This window comes from Callorhinus ursinus, unplaced genomic scaffold (assembly GCF_003265705.2).
Source record: "Callorhinus ursinus isolate GAN/ISIS: 27379988/994484 unplaced genomic scaffold, GSC_fseal_2.0 scaffold29, whole genome shotgun sequence".
In the NCBI taxonomy this organism is placed as follows: Eukaryota; Metazoa; Chordata; class Mammalia; order Carnivora; family Otariidae; genus Callorhinus; species Callorhinus ursinus.
In genome coordinates, this window is record NW_027397091.1 from 17326204 (window position 1) to 17344712 (window position 18509).

Sequence of the window (18509 nt, forward strand, 5' to 3'; positions counted from 1 at the left end):
GAACTATGTACCTATATATGGGAATCAAGAATCTGAGTAAACTAAAATGTAACAGCAAATGAGAAAAAAGTTTCCAAAATGAGATTACGAACAGAAACAGGTTTCTTGTGAAAAAAATATTCCTGACAAACTAGTAGAAACCTTTATGAAATGGAACAATATGGGGAAAAAATGGATTGTGAAAAACAAAACTTTCCACCATGAAAAGAACTCCTTTTGGGTGCATATCAGCTGTATATCAGCCAAATAGAAAGCAAACCACGGTAAAAAAAAAAAAAGCGCAAACTACGTTAAGTGCTTTATTAATCATTTCTAGGCAGTACCACTTTTTTGAAAACCAAACTATCAAGTAGCTCATGAGTAATTTAACTGACTGGTGACCATCTTACCATTCTTATTGTGTTTCACCTTTGGTATTTCCTAGAGAAAAGTATTTTTTAAGAAATGTACTCCTTAGTCTCAATAAAATGAACTTCTTCCCTCATAGTCTGCTAATTAAATAATATAGTATCCTACATATTCATCAGGGAAATTAAGATTTGATTCTGCTTTGCTACACCACAGCATGGCATGAATTAGTGCTACAGAAAGTCACAAGCAGGCTATCTCTGATACTAAATAAATACTAATCAATAATACCATCTTTCTGAAAAGAAAAAGAACATGAAAACATGTCCCTCTTTACCATGAAGATTCAGTTCATTACAGAATCATTGAAAAGTAACTGGACATGGGCTTAATTATTCACTGTAGAGCAAAGGAGATCTGTTATTGAGGGGTCTATGCCAAAAATCACCACTTTTGGTGCTATTAACGTCTTAATAATCCAGAAAAACACTGTTTGCAAACCATATGTGGCTAAACTCAATTTTAATTGGCTGGAGCACAAGAACAATGTTCCCTTGTTTTGAAAATTGTACTTTTTAGCATCTTTTTTTACCCAGATCTTAATAATCAGTGTGAATCTCCATAAACATTATTACTTTGTACATGATTATGATTTATTAATTCCAAAGAGTTCCTGCCTATATGAATCTTCCCGTTTATCCACTTTGGGGAGGCACAGCAAGCATTCAGACACTAACATGCTCAACTTTTGTTCTGCAAGCATTGTACAGAAGGCACACTGAGGCAGTCATCACTGTTAAAAACTATGGTCCACAAAATCCTGTATCCTCTTAACTGGGAAAGCAAAGACCAGTGGTGTTAAAGAAATTTTTCTTGACTGTTTAATTGTTACTAAACATCTAACTACATAAAAACAATGATTAATATTCATTGAAAATAAGCGCAAAGTGCAACGGGCAGGTACGCATGCGTGGTGGGGGGCTGGAGGGGTTTAACAAAGGAAGCAAGGCCCAGCAGCAAGCGGGGGAAGCCCGGGAACACTGACGGACACAAGAGACAGCATTACAGTACCTGACAGCCTGTGAGAGCAAGAGGAGTGAGAGAGACCAGGTAAGAGAGCGCTCACGGTGTGAAGGAGGAGCGGGACGCTTTTAGTGGCAGGCAAAGCCTCAGAAAGGTGGACACAGTTGCTGATAGACTGGCTTCGCTTGGCTTCCAGGAGAGATAAAGTAACATTTATGTCAGAAGCACATCAGGATCTTTCACTTTTTTTTTATGGCTATTTTTCTGGTCTTCCTTTCAATATTTAAAGGAGGTCATTTTATACTTTAAAAGAAGTCAGTACAAAGCAGAGTATTTAACCATAGTCTCTAAATACAGCCAACGTTCAGTCATTCTCATGACATGGGAGAATAGACAATTCACAAATAATCTTATTTTAGAATGCTTTACAGGTTTAGCTTTCCTTTTTTCCTGCTATCAGACCCACATTTGGGTTGTTTATTTGAGCGGACATTATAATCACTTTTCCCTTCCTAGAGGACACACATATGAAAAGACCACGGGGAGGGAGGGAAAAATCTAGCCTAAGATTAAAATTGCTCTACAAATAATAAATAATTCAAAAGTTGGTTTACTGAGAGCTGACTGTATTCAAAAGCAAATCATTTAGTAAATTAAATGTCCTAAAACCTCAGAAACACATAAAAGTCAAGTTGAACACCAAAAGATTTGGTATTTGGAAAAAAAGGCAAAAATCTCCATGAAACCCATCCTTCCATAACACATTTTGTGCATATTAAAATCCATAATTTCTTAGTATGAACTTTATGATGCTCTTAAGTTTTCTTTTTTTTAATAATATTTTATTTATTTACTTGAGAGAGAGAGAATGAGAGAGAGAGGGAGAGCATAAGATGGGGGAGGGTCAAAGGGAGAAGCAGACTCCCTGCTCGATCGGGGGACTCAGGATCATGACCTGAGCCAAAGGCAGTCACTTAACCTACTGAGCCACCCAGGTGCCCTGCTCTTAAGTTTTCAAAAGACTGCTAGTGAAATGACCATTTGAGCAAATGGATAAACACAGGAAGAGAATACACCTCATATATATGAAACTACCATCAGTAAGATCACTTTTATCCTTAAAACTAGGTTAAAGGTTTACTTGCTGTTCTATTACTTTTATGTGATTTTATTTCACATTAATGAAATAGAAATACAAATGAGAATGATACATTTGCAAAGAGTGAAACAAACTTTTCACTTCCTTGTGTCTCCCTGGGCCCCAACCTCTGGCTGTCAAATTCCTAGTTCTAACTCCCACATCTAAAGTAATTACAGTACACTTCACAAATGGGTAAGATAATATTTAAGGGAAAATGACTTCCATGCAAATGTCAAACTGACTTACTTCAAATTTCCTAAAAGATGTGTTCATCTCTCAATGTCCTTTTATAAATGAAATGAGTGTGCATTTTCCCAAAACTGATCACTAGTTATTTTAGAAATAAAACTTAGAATAATTTTTTTGTGTGGAAATTGACTTGCTTTAATCACTCATTTTAGACATCTAAAATTTTAGCATCATTCACACTCAGGAACAAAGTTTTCCTTTATAATTCTTTAAGACTCTCCTGTTAGTTCCTTTTAAATTGCAAAGTAGTTGATTCTCTATTAAATTGTCATTTCCCTACTCTGCAATTGATTATTTTATTATTTCCATCTTACCACCATCACTGACATTTTCTCAATCTAAGTAGTCTGTAAGGCAAATTATAATATAATAATCTTAAATTATTCTTGTATTGAGATTAGGAAAAAAAAAGTCACTTTCAAATGAGTCTTCCATAATAAGCACTAAGTAAAAGTGGCAAAAACTAACTTCCTGAGCTGCAGTTCTCTCATTAAAAGGTGGCCTCCACACAAATCAAAATCTACCATGAAATTATTCTAGGCCTTTTTTAAAAGATGGAAAAGAGAATTATTACACAATGTAAAAAGCACAGAACTGAGTAAAACCAGTTTATTTATATAGTGACTATTAGTCTATATAAATTAATTTTATAAAACAGCATGATATAATAAAATCTTCAGAGACTGTTGTTTTCACAGGCAACTAAAAATGATAAATGTGTAAAATAAAATAGGAAATACATGGGGTGCTGGTGGAGCATGTGACTCTTGATCTCAGGGTTGTGGGTTCGAGCCCCACCTTGGGTGTGGAGATTACTAAGAAATAAAATCTTAAAAAAAAAAAAAAGGAAATACATATGTGTGTACAAAATACATAAAGGTAATAGACCCATCCAACTCAATAGGTCTTATCCCATTATCTTTTTTTTTTTAATCCCATTATCTTTTAAAGGTTATGGTTCCAAGCGTTAATTTAATTAATCCTAAAAAGGCCAGGTTTATGACTTTAAAGTTACATAGTCTAAACACCTTTAACGTGATTTTGTAAAAGTTCTTATTGCTGCAATACCATGGCTTTGACACCTGAGAACACTGATGAACAGAAGCTCACTGGCATAAATGCACCGAGGATTATCGAGAACAATACTGGTGCCACTATCGTATTTGCTGGTCTGAAACATCTGCTGAAAAACTAAAATGGCTGTGTTTTGGCCAAGTAGGGGAATAAGGAGCATGCAATATACAATACTTTGCTGCTCATTAAAATGTGAAAGTAGAGTTTTACACAGTGTTTTGAATGATCACTTTTATTATCATTACAATTCTAGGGCCCTGAGGGAGTCTGGGCAGCTGAGGCATGATGCCACTTTGTCACAAACTTCTGCTCTGATCCAAAGATGGAAGAAAGGAATTTTTAGGAGTTGGAACAAGAATGGAAATCATTGAGTAAGCCTTCCCCAAAGTTGCCTGTTATTAGGAACTGCGTCTCTCCTCAGGGGAGAGATGAAGGAAAGCAGGAGAAACAGAACAAGAGGTGAATGCAAATAAGGTGATAATTATCAACAAATGCTATGGCAAAGAGCATTAGACAATTAGGGTTAAGGTATAATATAATTTCATAAAGACTCCAACAGGATTCTAAGCCCTCTGTACGAAGCCTTTACTAAGCACTGTAAGATACGCTGAGTGTAAATGACTCTGGTTTATGACCAGAGGATATTGTGACTTTCTGCAGTCAACATGCTGAATATCGATATGACAGCATGGTATTACTGATGTGAAAAACTACAGGAAACTCAGATAAATTTGTTTTAAATGTAGTTACAGCCTCAAAGTCACTGGGGATAAGGGGCTTTATTTGTTCTTATTAAATACTGGATATAAGCTTACTTTTTAAAGATTTATCTTTTGGTTTTAAAGTGAAATGTAGCAAACCAGTCCAAAAAACAGGGTTCTTGGTCAAGTTCTTGTTTGTTCTAACAGGCTAGAAAAACAACAGCTCCAGGTATGTAAAGCTCCCATTTCCTAAAAGAAGCAAAACACTTAAATATCCCCCTCCAGTCCTGCAAACTAAGTGCATTATTCTCTTTTTCTTTGTTGGAACAGTGCCACACTAAGATTTACGCTGCTCAACAACAATAGTAGTGCAACTGTGTGATTACTGAGAATCTGTTTTCTTCAGGGTTCAAACAAAATATTTATTTTCTCTCTTTTGCAAAGATATCTCACTCAATATTAACATCTCAAGGTCTTTTTCACAATGAAAGATTCAGAAATAAGTATCAGAAACAGATTTGAAGAGTAACCAGAACAGACAACTAAAAGATATGGCCTTTAATAAAAGGCCATGTATTTGAGTTCTGAGTGGAATTTTAAAACTTTTAAAACATTTTATTCCTATAAATCCATTTCAGATAGCAATTAGACCTTAGAGAAATATTTAAATAAACGTTTACCCGTTGCTTTCTGGCGAACGATATTTCTTGCTTTCTCAACTCCTGGTGCCCCAGATGTGGTGGCACTCCTAGATCGCATTGGCTCGGTCACATCTGGGTGGCTCCGCCAGCTGAGAGAAAAGGATCTCCCCACAGTGGTTCCTTTCTGAGAATCTAGAACACAGCCTGATAAAGGATAAGGAAAGAAAAATAATATAAAGGCTGAATTCATTATCATTCATTCCACAGTTTGTGTTGCTCAGCAAATTTCATACTACACTTGATCTTAGCCAAAGGGCCAAGAAGCGATCAGCAAATTTCATAAATACAACTGTATATAATCAGCAACTTCTTTTGTTGCAAAATTAGGTACCACTTCTCAACTTTCCTCTCAGTGAGCTCTGGTTAAATATTTCAAACGAGTGGTCAAGGATTCAAAAGAAATACAGGAGAAAAGAGAATTAGACAGAGATTTCTGCACAGATAATGTGCTGGTGGCTGCCCCTTGTGGATCATTTTCACACCCAAGTTCCTGAGAGTGTACTTTGTTTCCACAAATCCAGTGCTTAGAAGGCAAGTATTTCCATAATGAATATTTAAATTCATTTTTAGAATAAAGCAATATAATAGATAAATCAGAAATATTTGCCATAGTCATTAATTGAATAATTAAATTCATTCTTTATCATTCTATAGTGTTTTTCAAATTGTTTACCTTCCTATAAATAAATACAGCCACTCCCAGACTGCAGCAAAGATATTAAAAGAGTCAGTCACATTAATTACATGTCTGTATGGTTAAATAATCACCATAGTTGGTTCACACCTCCCCACATCCACATCCTCTGTCCACAATGATCCTGGGCTTCATCACATGACTTACTTTGGTAGCAAAACCGAGCAAGCAGAGATATGAAATGCACTTGAAAATCTGGGCTTGCCCTGTTGCTGCTCCTGGAACCCTAAGTCCTCACAAAAAAAAACCTGTGCTGGCCTGCTGGGTAATGAAAGGTTTATGGCCAAGTCCCCCTACCACTGCCCCAGCTGAAAGCTGGCCAACTCTAGAGCTGTCTAGCTGATTATTTGACAGCCTAGTTGACTGCAAACACAGGAGTGAATCCAGCAGAAGAACTGCCCAACTGTGTCCAAACCAAATTGCCAACTCATAAAATCATGATCTAAACAACTGGCTGTTACTTTAATCCACTATGTTTTGGGGTGATCTGTCACACAGGAAAAGCTGATACAGTCTATAATAAGGCTATTGTTGAGGCTGTAGTCTACCCACAGCAAGCAATGTATACCTTATGAGTCTTTGGAGGAGAAACTATGCCCAGATTTTCGGACCAGGAAAAGCTATGTATCGCCCAAGCTGCGGATTTTTCCCCTTTTGTAATCTGTGATCCTCTGCTGTAACCCTGTGAAGATCAGAGTCAAACCTAAGCTTGCCCACCCCAGCAAGCATAGGAAGCTCTCCAGCATGCATTCTGGCATTTTAAAAACTCCTGCAACTCCACCTCCTTTAATTTTGCCCCAGTGTCCTTATGCATTTTATCTATTTTATTCTATTTTTATTTTTTTAAAATTTTTTAAAGATTTTATTTATTTATTCATGAGAGACAGAGAGAGAGAGAGAGAGAGATGCAGAGGGAGAAGCAGGCTCCCAAGGAGCAGGGAGCCTGATGCGGGACTTGATCCCAGGACCCTGGGATCATGACCTGAGCCGAAGGCAGACGCTTAACCATCTGAGCCACCCAAGCGCCCTGTTTTTTAATTTTTTCTAAAAGATTTTATTTATTTACTTGAGAGAGAGAGAACACAAGTGGGGGTAGGGTAAGAAGGAGAAGCAGATTCCCCGCCGAGCAGGGAGCCCTATGCAGGACTCAATCCCAGGACTCCAGGATCATGACCCGAGCCAAAGGCAGTCACTTAACCAACTGAGCCACCCAGGTGCCCCTATCTATTGTATTATAGGTACTTCTATGAACTGCCTAAAAATCTTTACATAATAAATTGGAGTACAAGTGAATTAATCCAAGGACTGTATCACAGCCTTCAAACAGTAAGGAAGACAAATTGTTGTCCCCAATAGAAACCACCTCTAATGTTTTCCACCTTGATCTGACTCTAGGTCTCAAAACAATTTTTACCCAGAAACACAAAAAAGGTCAAAATGACTCCTATCTGAAACATTCAGAATTTTTCCACCTATCTTAAGCAGGCAGTGGAATACGTCTTTCTAGTGTGGTGCCTGAAGCTAGACTTGCCTAGCTTTGATTTCTGGCTTTCCCACTTCTTAGCTATGTACCTTGAATGAGTCTGTCAGCACAGACTCTGTACTTCAGTTTCTCTATGATACTGGGATGATAACTTAGACGTTAGAGGGTCAAGAGAGAGAATACATACAAGCATGAGCCATTATTATTATTGTTGCTACTACTGCTACTCCCCTTCATCTTCCTTCTTCATTCACAGCTCCTTCATAAATTCATCATCCTCATTAAGAGGACAGAGTGCTATGAAACACAGTCCAACACGACCATTAAAAAGACACTGCCTAGGGGCGCCTGGGTGGCTCAGTCGTTAAGTGTCTGCCTTCAGCTCAGGTCATGATCCCAGGGTCCTGGGATCAAGCCCCACATCGGGATCCCTGCTCAGCGGGAAGCCTGCTTCTCCCTCTCCCACTCCCCTGCTTGTGGTCCTGCTCTTGCTATCTCTCTCTCTGTCAAATAAATAAATCAAATCTTAAAAAAAAAAAGACACCACCTATATGGCTGGTTCCATTTTTTATGAAATTTCACGCATTAATTGCCTAAATGTATAGACACACACTCCTCCTCAATCTCAGATATCTGGTGTTACTCTGTAAGAGTGGAGGGACCTTTGCCTCGCTGCTTCTTTTCCTTTTGTTCACTTAATTTGTCCAGAGGTAGGTTTGTCATCTCAACTCCGTAAACCGTTCTCGCGAGCACTGCTGTCAAGGAGTCCATGATGTTGGCCCACTCGTTTATGAGTTCTTCCCATTCCGTGAGGGAGGACAGCACGCCAAGGAAGTCATCCCAGAGCTCTCGGGAAATGTACACACAGAGGTTTGCTCGGATCCATGCCACCATGAGCGTCTAGAACCAACCAACCAACAAGAAAATTGAATCACCCTCATTTGGAATAAGAATGATTTTTAACAAAATATTTTAAATTACTATGAATAAAATGAACTTTAAAATAAAAAGCACTTGATCTTGTTTTTCTTTTAGGTTCTCAAAATTCATTTGATCAACTGTAACCAGGATCTGAGCTACAGAGAAATCAGTTATCACCATGAACAAAGCTACTGATTCAAAATCCCTCTAGTGTCTGTGGCTAGTGCTGGCTGTAACTGGGGAGAAGACAAAGCTCAGTACAACTGTTCTACTTCTTGAGATAGCTCTCTCTCTCTCACTCTCTACAGTGGCTGCTTCTAGCCACCTCTCCAGTCCCACCAACTCCTCCCTGTTTTTAGTAGATGAACTCACTGCAGACTTCAGAGAAAACAGAACTCATTAAGCAAGAATACCCTCAACCTTTACCCACAAGGCACAAGTGTTTGCCCAGCTTCTCCTCCATCTGCAGGCTGTAAGTGAAGAGGAGGTTCCCACTCTTCTATGCTTGTTACCATCTCTGCTCTGAACCTCCTTCTTGGTCTTTCTGTTTCCAGTAACCCTGACTCTCCTTCTTCAGTCTGTCCTACTTTGCCAGCAACTCCCCATCAGTATTTAAACATGTTCCCAATCTACCTCATCTTAAAAACAAAAAACAAACAAAAAAGTTCCCTTGAGACCAGATTCCCCCCTCTAGCTAGAACTTTTAAAGCCAAATTTCTTGAAAGAATGTTCCACATTCACTGCATGTGCACCTCCTCATTTCCCAGTCAACTGACTGCTCTGGCTTTCTGCCCTCTTGTGCCGGGGTTCTGGTCTCCATTCTCACGGCTCCAGTTAACACCTGTATACTGATGACTTCTGAATCTCCATGTTCAGCCCAGACCTCTCTGGTTTCCTGAACTCTTCTATCTGCATACTAGAGAGCTCTACTTGCATGTTCTGCAGGTACCTGTTAATATAGCGTAAGAGTAAAAAGAATTCAATGCTTCCACTGAGATTCTTCCAGTTCCTCGACTTGGTGTCTCCTGCTCCTGGCCTTGGCATGTAGTCTTCCTTCCTCTCTTCCCTTCTTTTTTGCCTCTTTAACTCCCATTCCTCAGGGCACAATGTGGACATTACTTCCTCCAAGGTATCCCTGACTGCCACTCCACCCAGCCTCCAGTAAGTACCTCCACACCCACAGTTGTCTGCATTTCCCTATCAGAGCACTTTCCTTAAGAGTCTACTTCTCTGTGTCCCTCCTCTAACCTTATGGTCCACAGCACTATGAATGGTCACATGGGCAAACCTACCAGACAACTATGCGCATATTTTGCATATTCCCTTACCTTGAAATGGCCTAGTTCCTTACCTCTGCCAAAATGGTCCACATCTTTTAAAATTCAAATCAAAATATATCTGCCTTGAAAGACGTGCCAAGTCCTTCTCAGGTGAGCCCCAAAGGCTTTCCTAATCTTACTAGAGGGAATAGTTATATCCAAAGTCTGTGTAACTTCCCTGATCTGTTGTCAGAGTTTAATGTGCTCCTTAAGGTGCCAACCTGCAAATATTTCTGCCCATCCCAGATGCAAATAGACTCCCACAGTCGATGGAAGTTGTCCTATGCATGCGATAGGGGCAAACTGGCTTTTTAATTACAAGAGAAATTTTTCTTTAACATACACATAGGAAAACTTTGAGAAATAAAAAACAGTCTATAGTCAGGCAGGTCTGTTCCAACCACTTGAAAAATCATATTTAAAATGACCCTTACACAATGTACCTGTTCTCTATGTTTTAATTCACATTTACCACACTTTTTAAAAGGATAAAAATGTGAAAGTTGAGCTAAAATCATTAAATATGTTGAAAACAAGGTTTTAAATATTCATAATGAAAATGACTCTAAGATGGATGAATGTAAAGGAACAATGCAAAAGAAAAAGCTAAAATAATTTTATCATTTATTCTTACTAAGACCTTATTAAATATATTCATTATGACTAAAACGCCATCTTCTGTTTATTCCATTTTACACTCCTGTTTTCAAAATGAGTTTGAGGGTATTACCATAAAGCGCATATACACAATAAAATTAATAAAGAGTAGATCAAAGAGAAACAGAGTAAGAGGAGAAAGGACAGACTGGTAATGCTACCAGCACTCAGCCTCACATCTGGTTTACAGCACTAGCTTCAGGTTAAAAGGAAAGTTTTCGTGTGGTAGAAGATGCCCTGTGCTGGGAATCTTGCATTGGCTTCACTTTATTGACTAATTATAAAACAAGGACAGAACACAGACTTCTTGCAGCTTATTAAATTCATAAATTCCTTCCCCAAGAAGGAGCAAGATGGCGGAGGAATAGGAGACCTAAATTTCGTCTGGTCGCAGGAATTCAGCTAGATAGGGATCAAACCATTCTGAACAATTATGAACTCAACAGGAGATCAAAGAAAAGAATAGCAACAACTCTCTGAACAGAAGAGCAACCACTTTCTGGAAGGTAGGACGTGCAGAGAAGTGAATCTGAGGCGATATTTGGGAGGATAGACGGTGGGGGAGGGGGCCTCCATCAGCCGCTTCTGGCAAGTGATAGAGCAGCGGAAAACAAAATTGGAACTTTTAGAAGTCGGCTCTGCTGAGGGACGTCACTCCAGTGGCTAAGCAGGGGGTGGAACCCTAGTGGGACAGTGTGGTCTCAGGACCCTCGGGGTCACAGAAAGACTGGGGGTGCCTGAGTGCAGCAGAGCTCCCAGGTATCACAGCGGGGAAGCCAGCTGCAAAAAGTGAGTGGAGTAGTGGGCTCTCAGCATGGGGTTGCCATAAACCCTGACCTGCAGCACAGTCGGGCCACTGGTCTTCCAGCAGGGACCCAACAAGCGGCAGATCCGAGGAGACTCCCCTTCCTCCCCTGGGAGGAGTGGCGTGGGAGTGCACTGCAGGGATCTGCTCAGTTTGGAGACTCCACACAGGGTCGTGAGCCAGAAACAGAAACGCTCGCGTCACAGGCCGGCTGAGCACGGAGTACGGCCGGAGACCAGAGAGACGGGAGTGATTGACTGCTTTTCTCTGGGGGGCCCCTAAGTTCTCAGTCCCTCAGGGCGGAGATTGGGAGGCCGCCATTTTCACTCTCCTCCTCCAAAGCTGTAGGGAAAGCTTGCAGGGAACAAAAGCTCCCATGAGCAAACCCGAGATTACTTAGCCCGCCCCCGGCAAGGGTGGGGCAATTCCACTTCCAGCAAAGACATTTGGGAACCAAGGCAACAGGCGCCTCCCCCAGAAGATCAGCAAGAACAGCCAGCCAAGTTTACCGATGAATGAGAACGGTAGAACGCCAGCTCTAGAGGAATACTGCACAAAGATTCATGGCCTTTTCCCCATGATTCTCTACTCTTTGAAAGTTAATTTTTTTTTAATTTTTCTTTTTCCCTTTTTCAACCATCTTAAAAACCCTTTTTTAAAAAATATTTTATTTTTCATTTTTAGAGTCATATTCTATCAATTCATAGTAGTTAACCTTATTTTTGGCATATATATATATATATATAAGTTGTTCTCTCTTTAAAATTTTGGGATACAGTTTCTTCTAACAGACCAAAATATACCCTAAATCTCTAGTATATGGCTTTGTTCTTGTCTCCTGCCTGATCACATTCGCTCCCTTTTTTTTTTAAATCCTCTTTTCTTTTTTCAACCAACTTCTTATCTTATCAATTGCTTTTATAAAGTCTTCTATAATTTTCATCTTTACAGTCATATTCCATCCCTTAATCATATTAACCTTTATTTTTGTACATATATAAGTTTTTCTTTCTTTAACATTTTGGGAGGCGCTTTCTTCTAACAGACCAAAATACGCCCCAAATCTAGTGTGTGGCACTGATCTTTGCACCAGCCTGATCATATCTGATCATATTCTGTTTTGTTTTGTTTGTTTTTATCTTTTTTTTTCTTTTTTCTTTATTTTCCTTTCTTTTCCCCCAGTTTCAGGTCTCTTCTGATTTGTTTAGTGTATATTTGCTGGGGATGTTGTTGCCCTGTTAGTATTTTGTTCTCTTATTCATCTATTCTCCTCTGGACAAAATGACAAGACAGAAAAAATGACTTCAAAAAAAAGAACAAGAGGCAGTACTGACTGCCAGGGACCTAATCAATAAGGACATTAGTAAGATGTCGGAACTAGAGCTCAGAATGATGATTTTAAAGATACTAGCTGGGCTTGAAAAAAGCATGGAAGATATTAGAGAAACCCTCTCTGGAGAAATAAAAGAACTAAAATCTAACCAAGTCAAAATCAAAAAGGCTATTAATGAGGTGCGATCAAAAATGGAGGCTCTAACTGCTAGGATAAATGAGGCAGAAGAGAGAATTAGTGATATAGAAGACCAAATGATGGAAAATAAAGAGGCTGAGAAAAGGACAGATAAACAACTACAGGATCACGAGGGCAGAATTCGAGAGATAAGTGATACCATAAGACGAAACAATATTAGAATAATTGGGATCCCAGAAGAAGAAGAAAGAGAGGGAGGGGTAGAAGGTATATTGGAGCAAATGATAGCAGAGAACTTCCCTAATTTGGGAAAGTAAACAGGCATCAAAATGCAGGAGGCACAGAGAACCCCCTCAAAATCAAAAAAATTGGTCAATATCCTGACATCTAATAGTAAAACTTATGAGCCTCAGAGACAAAGAAAATTCTGAAAGCAGCTCGGGACAAGAGGTCTGTAACCTACAATGGTTGAGACTCATTTCAGACCCAGACACCCCCCACGTTGAAAGTGAGGGGGTGGAAAACCATTTACCATGCTAATGGACACCAAAAGAAAGCTGGGGTGGCAATCCTTCTATCAGACAAATTAGATTTTAAACCAAAGACTGTAATAAGAGATGAGAGGGGACATTATATCCTACTTAAAGGGTCTATCCAACAAGAAGATCTAACAATTGTAAATATCTATGCCCCGAACATGGGAGCACCCAATTATATAAGGCAATTAATAACAAAAGCAAAGAAACACATTGACAACAATACAATAATAGTGGGGGACTTTAACACCCCCCTCACTGAAATGGACAGATCATCTAAGCAAAAGATCAACAAGGAAATAAAGACTTTAAATGACACACTGGACCAAATGGACTTCACAGATATATTCAGAACATTCCATCCCAAAGAAACAGAATACACATTCTTCTCAAGTGCCCATGGAACATTCTCCAGAATTGATCACATCCTAGGTCACAAATCAGGTTTCAACCGGTACCAAAAGATTGGGATCATTCCCTGCATATTTTCAGACCACAGTGCTTTGAAACTAGAACTCAATCACAAGAGGAACGTCGGAAAGAACTCAAATACATGGAGGCTAAAGAGCATCCTACTAAAGAATGAACAGGTCAACCAGGAAATTAAAGAAGAATTAAAAAAAATTCATGGAAACCAATGAAAATGAAAACACAACTGTCCAAAATCTTTGGGATACAGCAAAGGCAGTCCTAAGACGAAAGTATATAGCAATACAAGCCTTTCTCAAGAAACAAGAAAGGTCTTAAATACACAGCCTAACCCTACACCTAAAGGAGCTGGAGAAAGAACAGCAAATAAAGCCTAAACCCAGCAGGAGAAGAGAAATCATAAAGATCAGAGCAGAAATCCATGAAATAGAAACCAAAAGAACAGTAGAACAGATCAACGAAACTAGGAGCTGGTTCTTTGAAAGAATGAACAAGATTGATAAACCCCTGGCCAGACTTATAAAAATGAAAAGAGAAATGACCCAAAAAAATAAAATCATGAATGAAAGAGGAGAGATCACAACCAACACCAAAGAAATACAAACAATTATAAGAACATATTATGAGCAACTCTATGCCAGCAAATTAGATAATCTGGAAGAAATGGAGGCATTCCTAGAGGTGTAGCAACTACCAAAACTGAACCAGGAAGAAAGAGAAAACCTGAACAGACCTAAAACCACTAAGGAAATTGAAGCAGTCATCAAAAATCCCCCAACAAACAAAAGCCCAGGGCCAGATGGCTTCCCAGGGGAATTCTACCAAACATTTCAAGAAGAATTAATACCTATTCTTCTGAAAATGTTCCAAAAAATAGAAATGGAAGGAAAACTTCCAAACACGTTTTATGAGGCCACCATTACCTTGATCCCAAAACCAGACAAAGACCCAATCAAAAAGGAGAATTACAGACCAATATCCTTGATGAACATGGATGCAAAAATTCTCACCAAAATACTAGACACTAGGATCCAACAGTACATTAAAAGGATTATTCATCATGACCAAGTGGGATTTATCCCGGGGCTGCAAGGTTGGTTCAACACCTGAAGAGCAAATCAATCAATGCGATACAATACATTAATAAAAGAAAGAACAAGAACCATATGATCCTCTCAATAGATACAGAGGAAGCATTTGACAAAGTACAGCATCCTTTCTTGATCAAAACTCTTCAGAGTATAGGGACAGAGGGTACATACCTCAATATCATAAAAGCCATCTATGAAAAATCCACAACGAATATCATTCTCAATGGGTAAAAACTGAGAGCTTTCTCCCTAAGGTCAGGAAATGGCAGGGATGTCCACTCTCACCACTGCTATTCAACATAGTATTAGAAGTCCTAGCTGCAGCAATCAGACAACAAAAAGAAATCAAAGGCATCCAAATCAGCAAAGAAGAAGTCAAACTCTCACTCTTTGCAGACGATATGATACTTTATGTGGAAAACCCAAAAGACTCCACCCCAAAACTGCTAGAACTCATCCAGGAATTCAGTAAAGTGGCAAGATATAAAATCAATGCACATTGGGGAGGGTATGTGCTACGGTGAGCGCTGTGAATTGTGCAAGACTGTTGAATCACAGATCTGTACTTCTGAAACAAATAACGCAACATATTATAAGAAAAAAGGAAAAGAAGAAGATAACAGGAGAGGAAGAAAAGGGGAGTATGTCAGAGGGGGAGACGAACCATGAGAGATGATGGACTCTGAAAAACAAACTGAGGGTTCTAGAGGGGAGGGGGGTGGGGGGATGGGTTAGCCTGGTGATGGGTATTGAGGAGGGCACGCTCTGCATGGAGCACTGGGTGTTATGAACAAACAATGAATCATGGAACACTGCATCAAAAACTAATGATGTAATATATGGTGATTAACATAACAATAAAAAAATTAAAAAAAAAATCAATGCACAGAAATCAGTGGCATTCCTATACACCAACAAGACAGAAGAAAGAGAAATTAAGGAGTCGATCCCATTACAATTGCACCCCAAACCATAAGACACCTAGGAATAAATCTAACCAAAGATGCAAAGGATCTGTCCTCAGAAAACTATAAAATACTCATGAAAAAATTGAGGAAGACACAAAGAAATGGAAAAACTTTTCATGCTCATGGATTGGAAGAACAAATATTGTGAAGATATCAATGCTACCTAGAGCAATCTACACATTTAATGCAATTCCTATCAAAATACCATCAACTTTTCGCAAATAAATGGAACATTTTTTGTACGGATTCAGAGAAACAAATTTGTACGGAATCAGAAAAGACCCCGAATAGCCAGAGGAATGTTGAAAAAGAAAAGCAAAGCTGGCGGCATCACAATTCCTGACTTCAAGCTCTATTACAAAGCTATCATCATCAAGACAGTATGGTACTGGCACAAAAACAGATGCGTAGATCAATGGAACAGAATAGAGAGCCCAGAAATGGACCCCAACTTTATGGTCAACTAATCGTCAACAAAGCAGGAAAGAATGTCCGATGGAAAAGTCTCTTCAATAAATGGCATTGGGAAAACTGGACAGCCACATGCAGAAGAATGAAACTGGACCATTTCCTTACACCACACACAAAAATAGACTCCAAATGGTTGAAAGACCTAATGTGAGACAGGAGTCCCATCAAAATCCTAAAGGAGAACACAGGCAGCAACCTCTTCAACATCAGCCGCAGCATCTTCTTCCTAGAAGCATCGCCAAAGGCAAGGGAAGCAAAGGCAAAAATGAACTATTGGGACTTCATCAAGATAAAAAGCTTTTGCACATCAAAAGAAACAGTCAACAAAACCAAAAGACAACTGACAGAATGGGAGAAGATATTTGCAAATGACATATCAGATAAAGGGCTAGTATCCAAAATCTATGAAGAACTTCTTAAACTCAACACTCAAAGAAAAAATGATCCAATCAAGAAATGGGCAGAAGACATGTACAGACATTTTTCCAAAGAAGACATCCAAATGGCCAACAGACACATGAAAAAGTGCTCAACATCGCTCGGCATCAGGGAAATCCAAATCAAAACCTCAATGAGATACCACCTCACACCAGTCAGAATGGCTAAAATTAACAAGTCAGGAAACAACAGATGTTGGTGGGGATGTGGAGAAAGGAGAACCCTCGTACACTGTTGGTGGGAATGCAAGCTGGTGCAACCCTTCTGGAAAACAGTGTGGAGGTTCCTCAAACAGTTGAAAACAGAGCTACCATTCGATCCAGCAATTGCACTACTGGGTATTTACCCCAAAGATACAAATGTAGGGATCTGAAGGGGTACGTGCACCCCAATGTTTATAGCAGCAATGTCCACAATAGCCAAACTGTGGAAAGAGCCAAGATGTCCATCGACAGATGAATGGATAAAGAAGATGTATATATATACAGTGGATTATGCAGCCATCAAAAGGAATGAAATCTTGCCATTTGCAACGATGTGGATGGAACTGGAGGGTATTATGCTGAGCGAAATAAGTCAATCAGAGAAAGACATGTATCATATGACCTCACTGATATGAGGAATTCTTAATCTCAGGAAACAAACTGAGTGTTGCTGAAGTGGTGGGGGGTGGGAGGGATGGGGTGGCTGGGTGATAGACATTGGGGAGGGTATGTGCTATGGTGAGCGCTGTGAATTGTGGAAGACTGTTGAATCACAGATCTGTACCTCTGAAACAAATAATACATTATATGTTAAAAAAAAAAAGAAGAAGAAGATAGCAGGAAGGGAAGAATGAAGGGGGGAATTAGAGGGGGAGATGGACCATGAGAGACTATGGACACTGAGAAACAAACAGGGTTCTAGAGGGGAGGCGGGTGGGGGGATGGGTTAGCCTGGTGATGGGTATTAAAGAGGGCATGTACTGCATGGAGCACTGGGTGTTATACGCAAACAATGAATCACGGAATACTACATCAAAAACTAATGATGTAATGTATGGTAATTAACGTAATAATAAAAAATAAATAAAATAAATAAAAAGCAACAGAGAAGAGAACTGGCCACAGATAGGAGTCCACATGGAAACGTCTTTGGGATGAGCCTTGGTCTACTTTAAATAAAAGCCTAAGATACAAACCATCAAAAATAAATATAAATAAATAAATTCATTCATTCATTCATCTTAGCAAATCTCAAAAACATGTGCCAGACCTGGCAAATCATCATCATCATAAATCACAGCTAACAATACCTGAACCCAGAGCAAAACTGTGCAGCCTCCTGTGCAGGGGAAGGGTGGCACATCTGTGCAAGAAGGCAGGCTGCTCTCTAAGCAAGTTACCCTTGTCTAGGAAGAGGGAAACAGGGAGTCCTGGACTCGGGGTTCTGTCACTAATGTGGTTTGTGAGCTGGGCTATTCACTTGGCTTTTCTGGAGTCATTTCTGGTCAAAAGTAAAAAGTGAATAAGAACATCTCCAAAGTTCCTCCAGCACAGAAATTCAAATACATCTTGGCAAACAAGCTGTATTAAAAAAAATACATCCATTCATAAACCACTCCTTTTCTTATACCCGTTTCCTAACCAACCACTTGCTGCATTCCTCTACTCACCACACTTAGGGGACTATAATTTAAGTACTGTAATTAGAAAGACCATAGTCCAGGTTTCCTGATTTACTTTCAGAGCTTCAAGCATAAGGTCCTATTTAACACTGATAACAGATTAAAATATCACTTATGGCAAACACCATTATCTGGTAAATATCTAAATAAAACCCAACTATCATTTAAAGAAAATTTGCCAACCCAAGTTATCTACTGAGAGAAGAAACTAAACACTAGAGGAAAAATTCAAAAAAGATAAAAGGACAATGGCAACTCAAAATTTCCTGTCCCCTTTAATAGTTTCCTTATTCAAATTTTTAAAAATCAAGGCTGGCAATTGT

The 18509-nt window shown here is 39.2% G+C and overlaps 1 protein-coding gene and 1 non-coding gene across 6 annotated transcripts in view; both read right to left on the reverse strand.

Annotated features, from left to right (window-relative positions):
• The window catches only part of RALGAPA2 (Ral GTPase activating protein catalytic subunit alpha 2), a 341780-nt gene that overhangs the window by 199319 nt on the left and 123952 nt on the right, over positions 1 to 18509 (reverse strand). For all 5 annotated transcript variants that reach the window (XM_025876863.2, XM_025876860.2, XM_025876859.2 and 2 more), the window contains 2 exons: positions 8077 to 8314; positions 5217 to 5381 (listed from right to left, as the gene is read on the reverse strand). In XM_025876863.2, coding sequence (XP_025732648.1) covers positions 5217 to 5381; positions 8077 to 8314 — 403 coding nt within the window. The remainder of the gene's footprint in view (positions 1 to 5216; positions 5382 to 8076; positions 8315 to 18509) is intronic.
• LOC112828100 (U2 spliceosomal RNA) lies at positions 5313 to 5505 on the reverse strand. Its single transcript, XR_003209407.1, has one exon. It is a non-coding gene; the product is annotated as a U2 spliceosomal RNA (small nuclear RNA).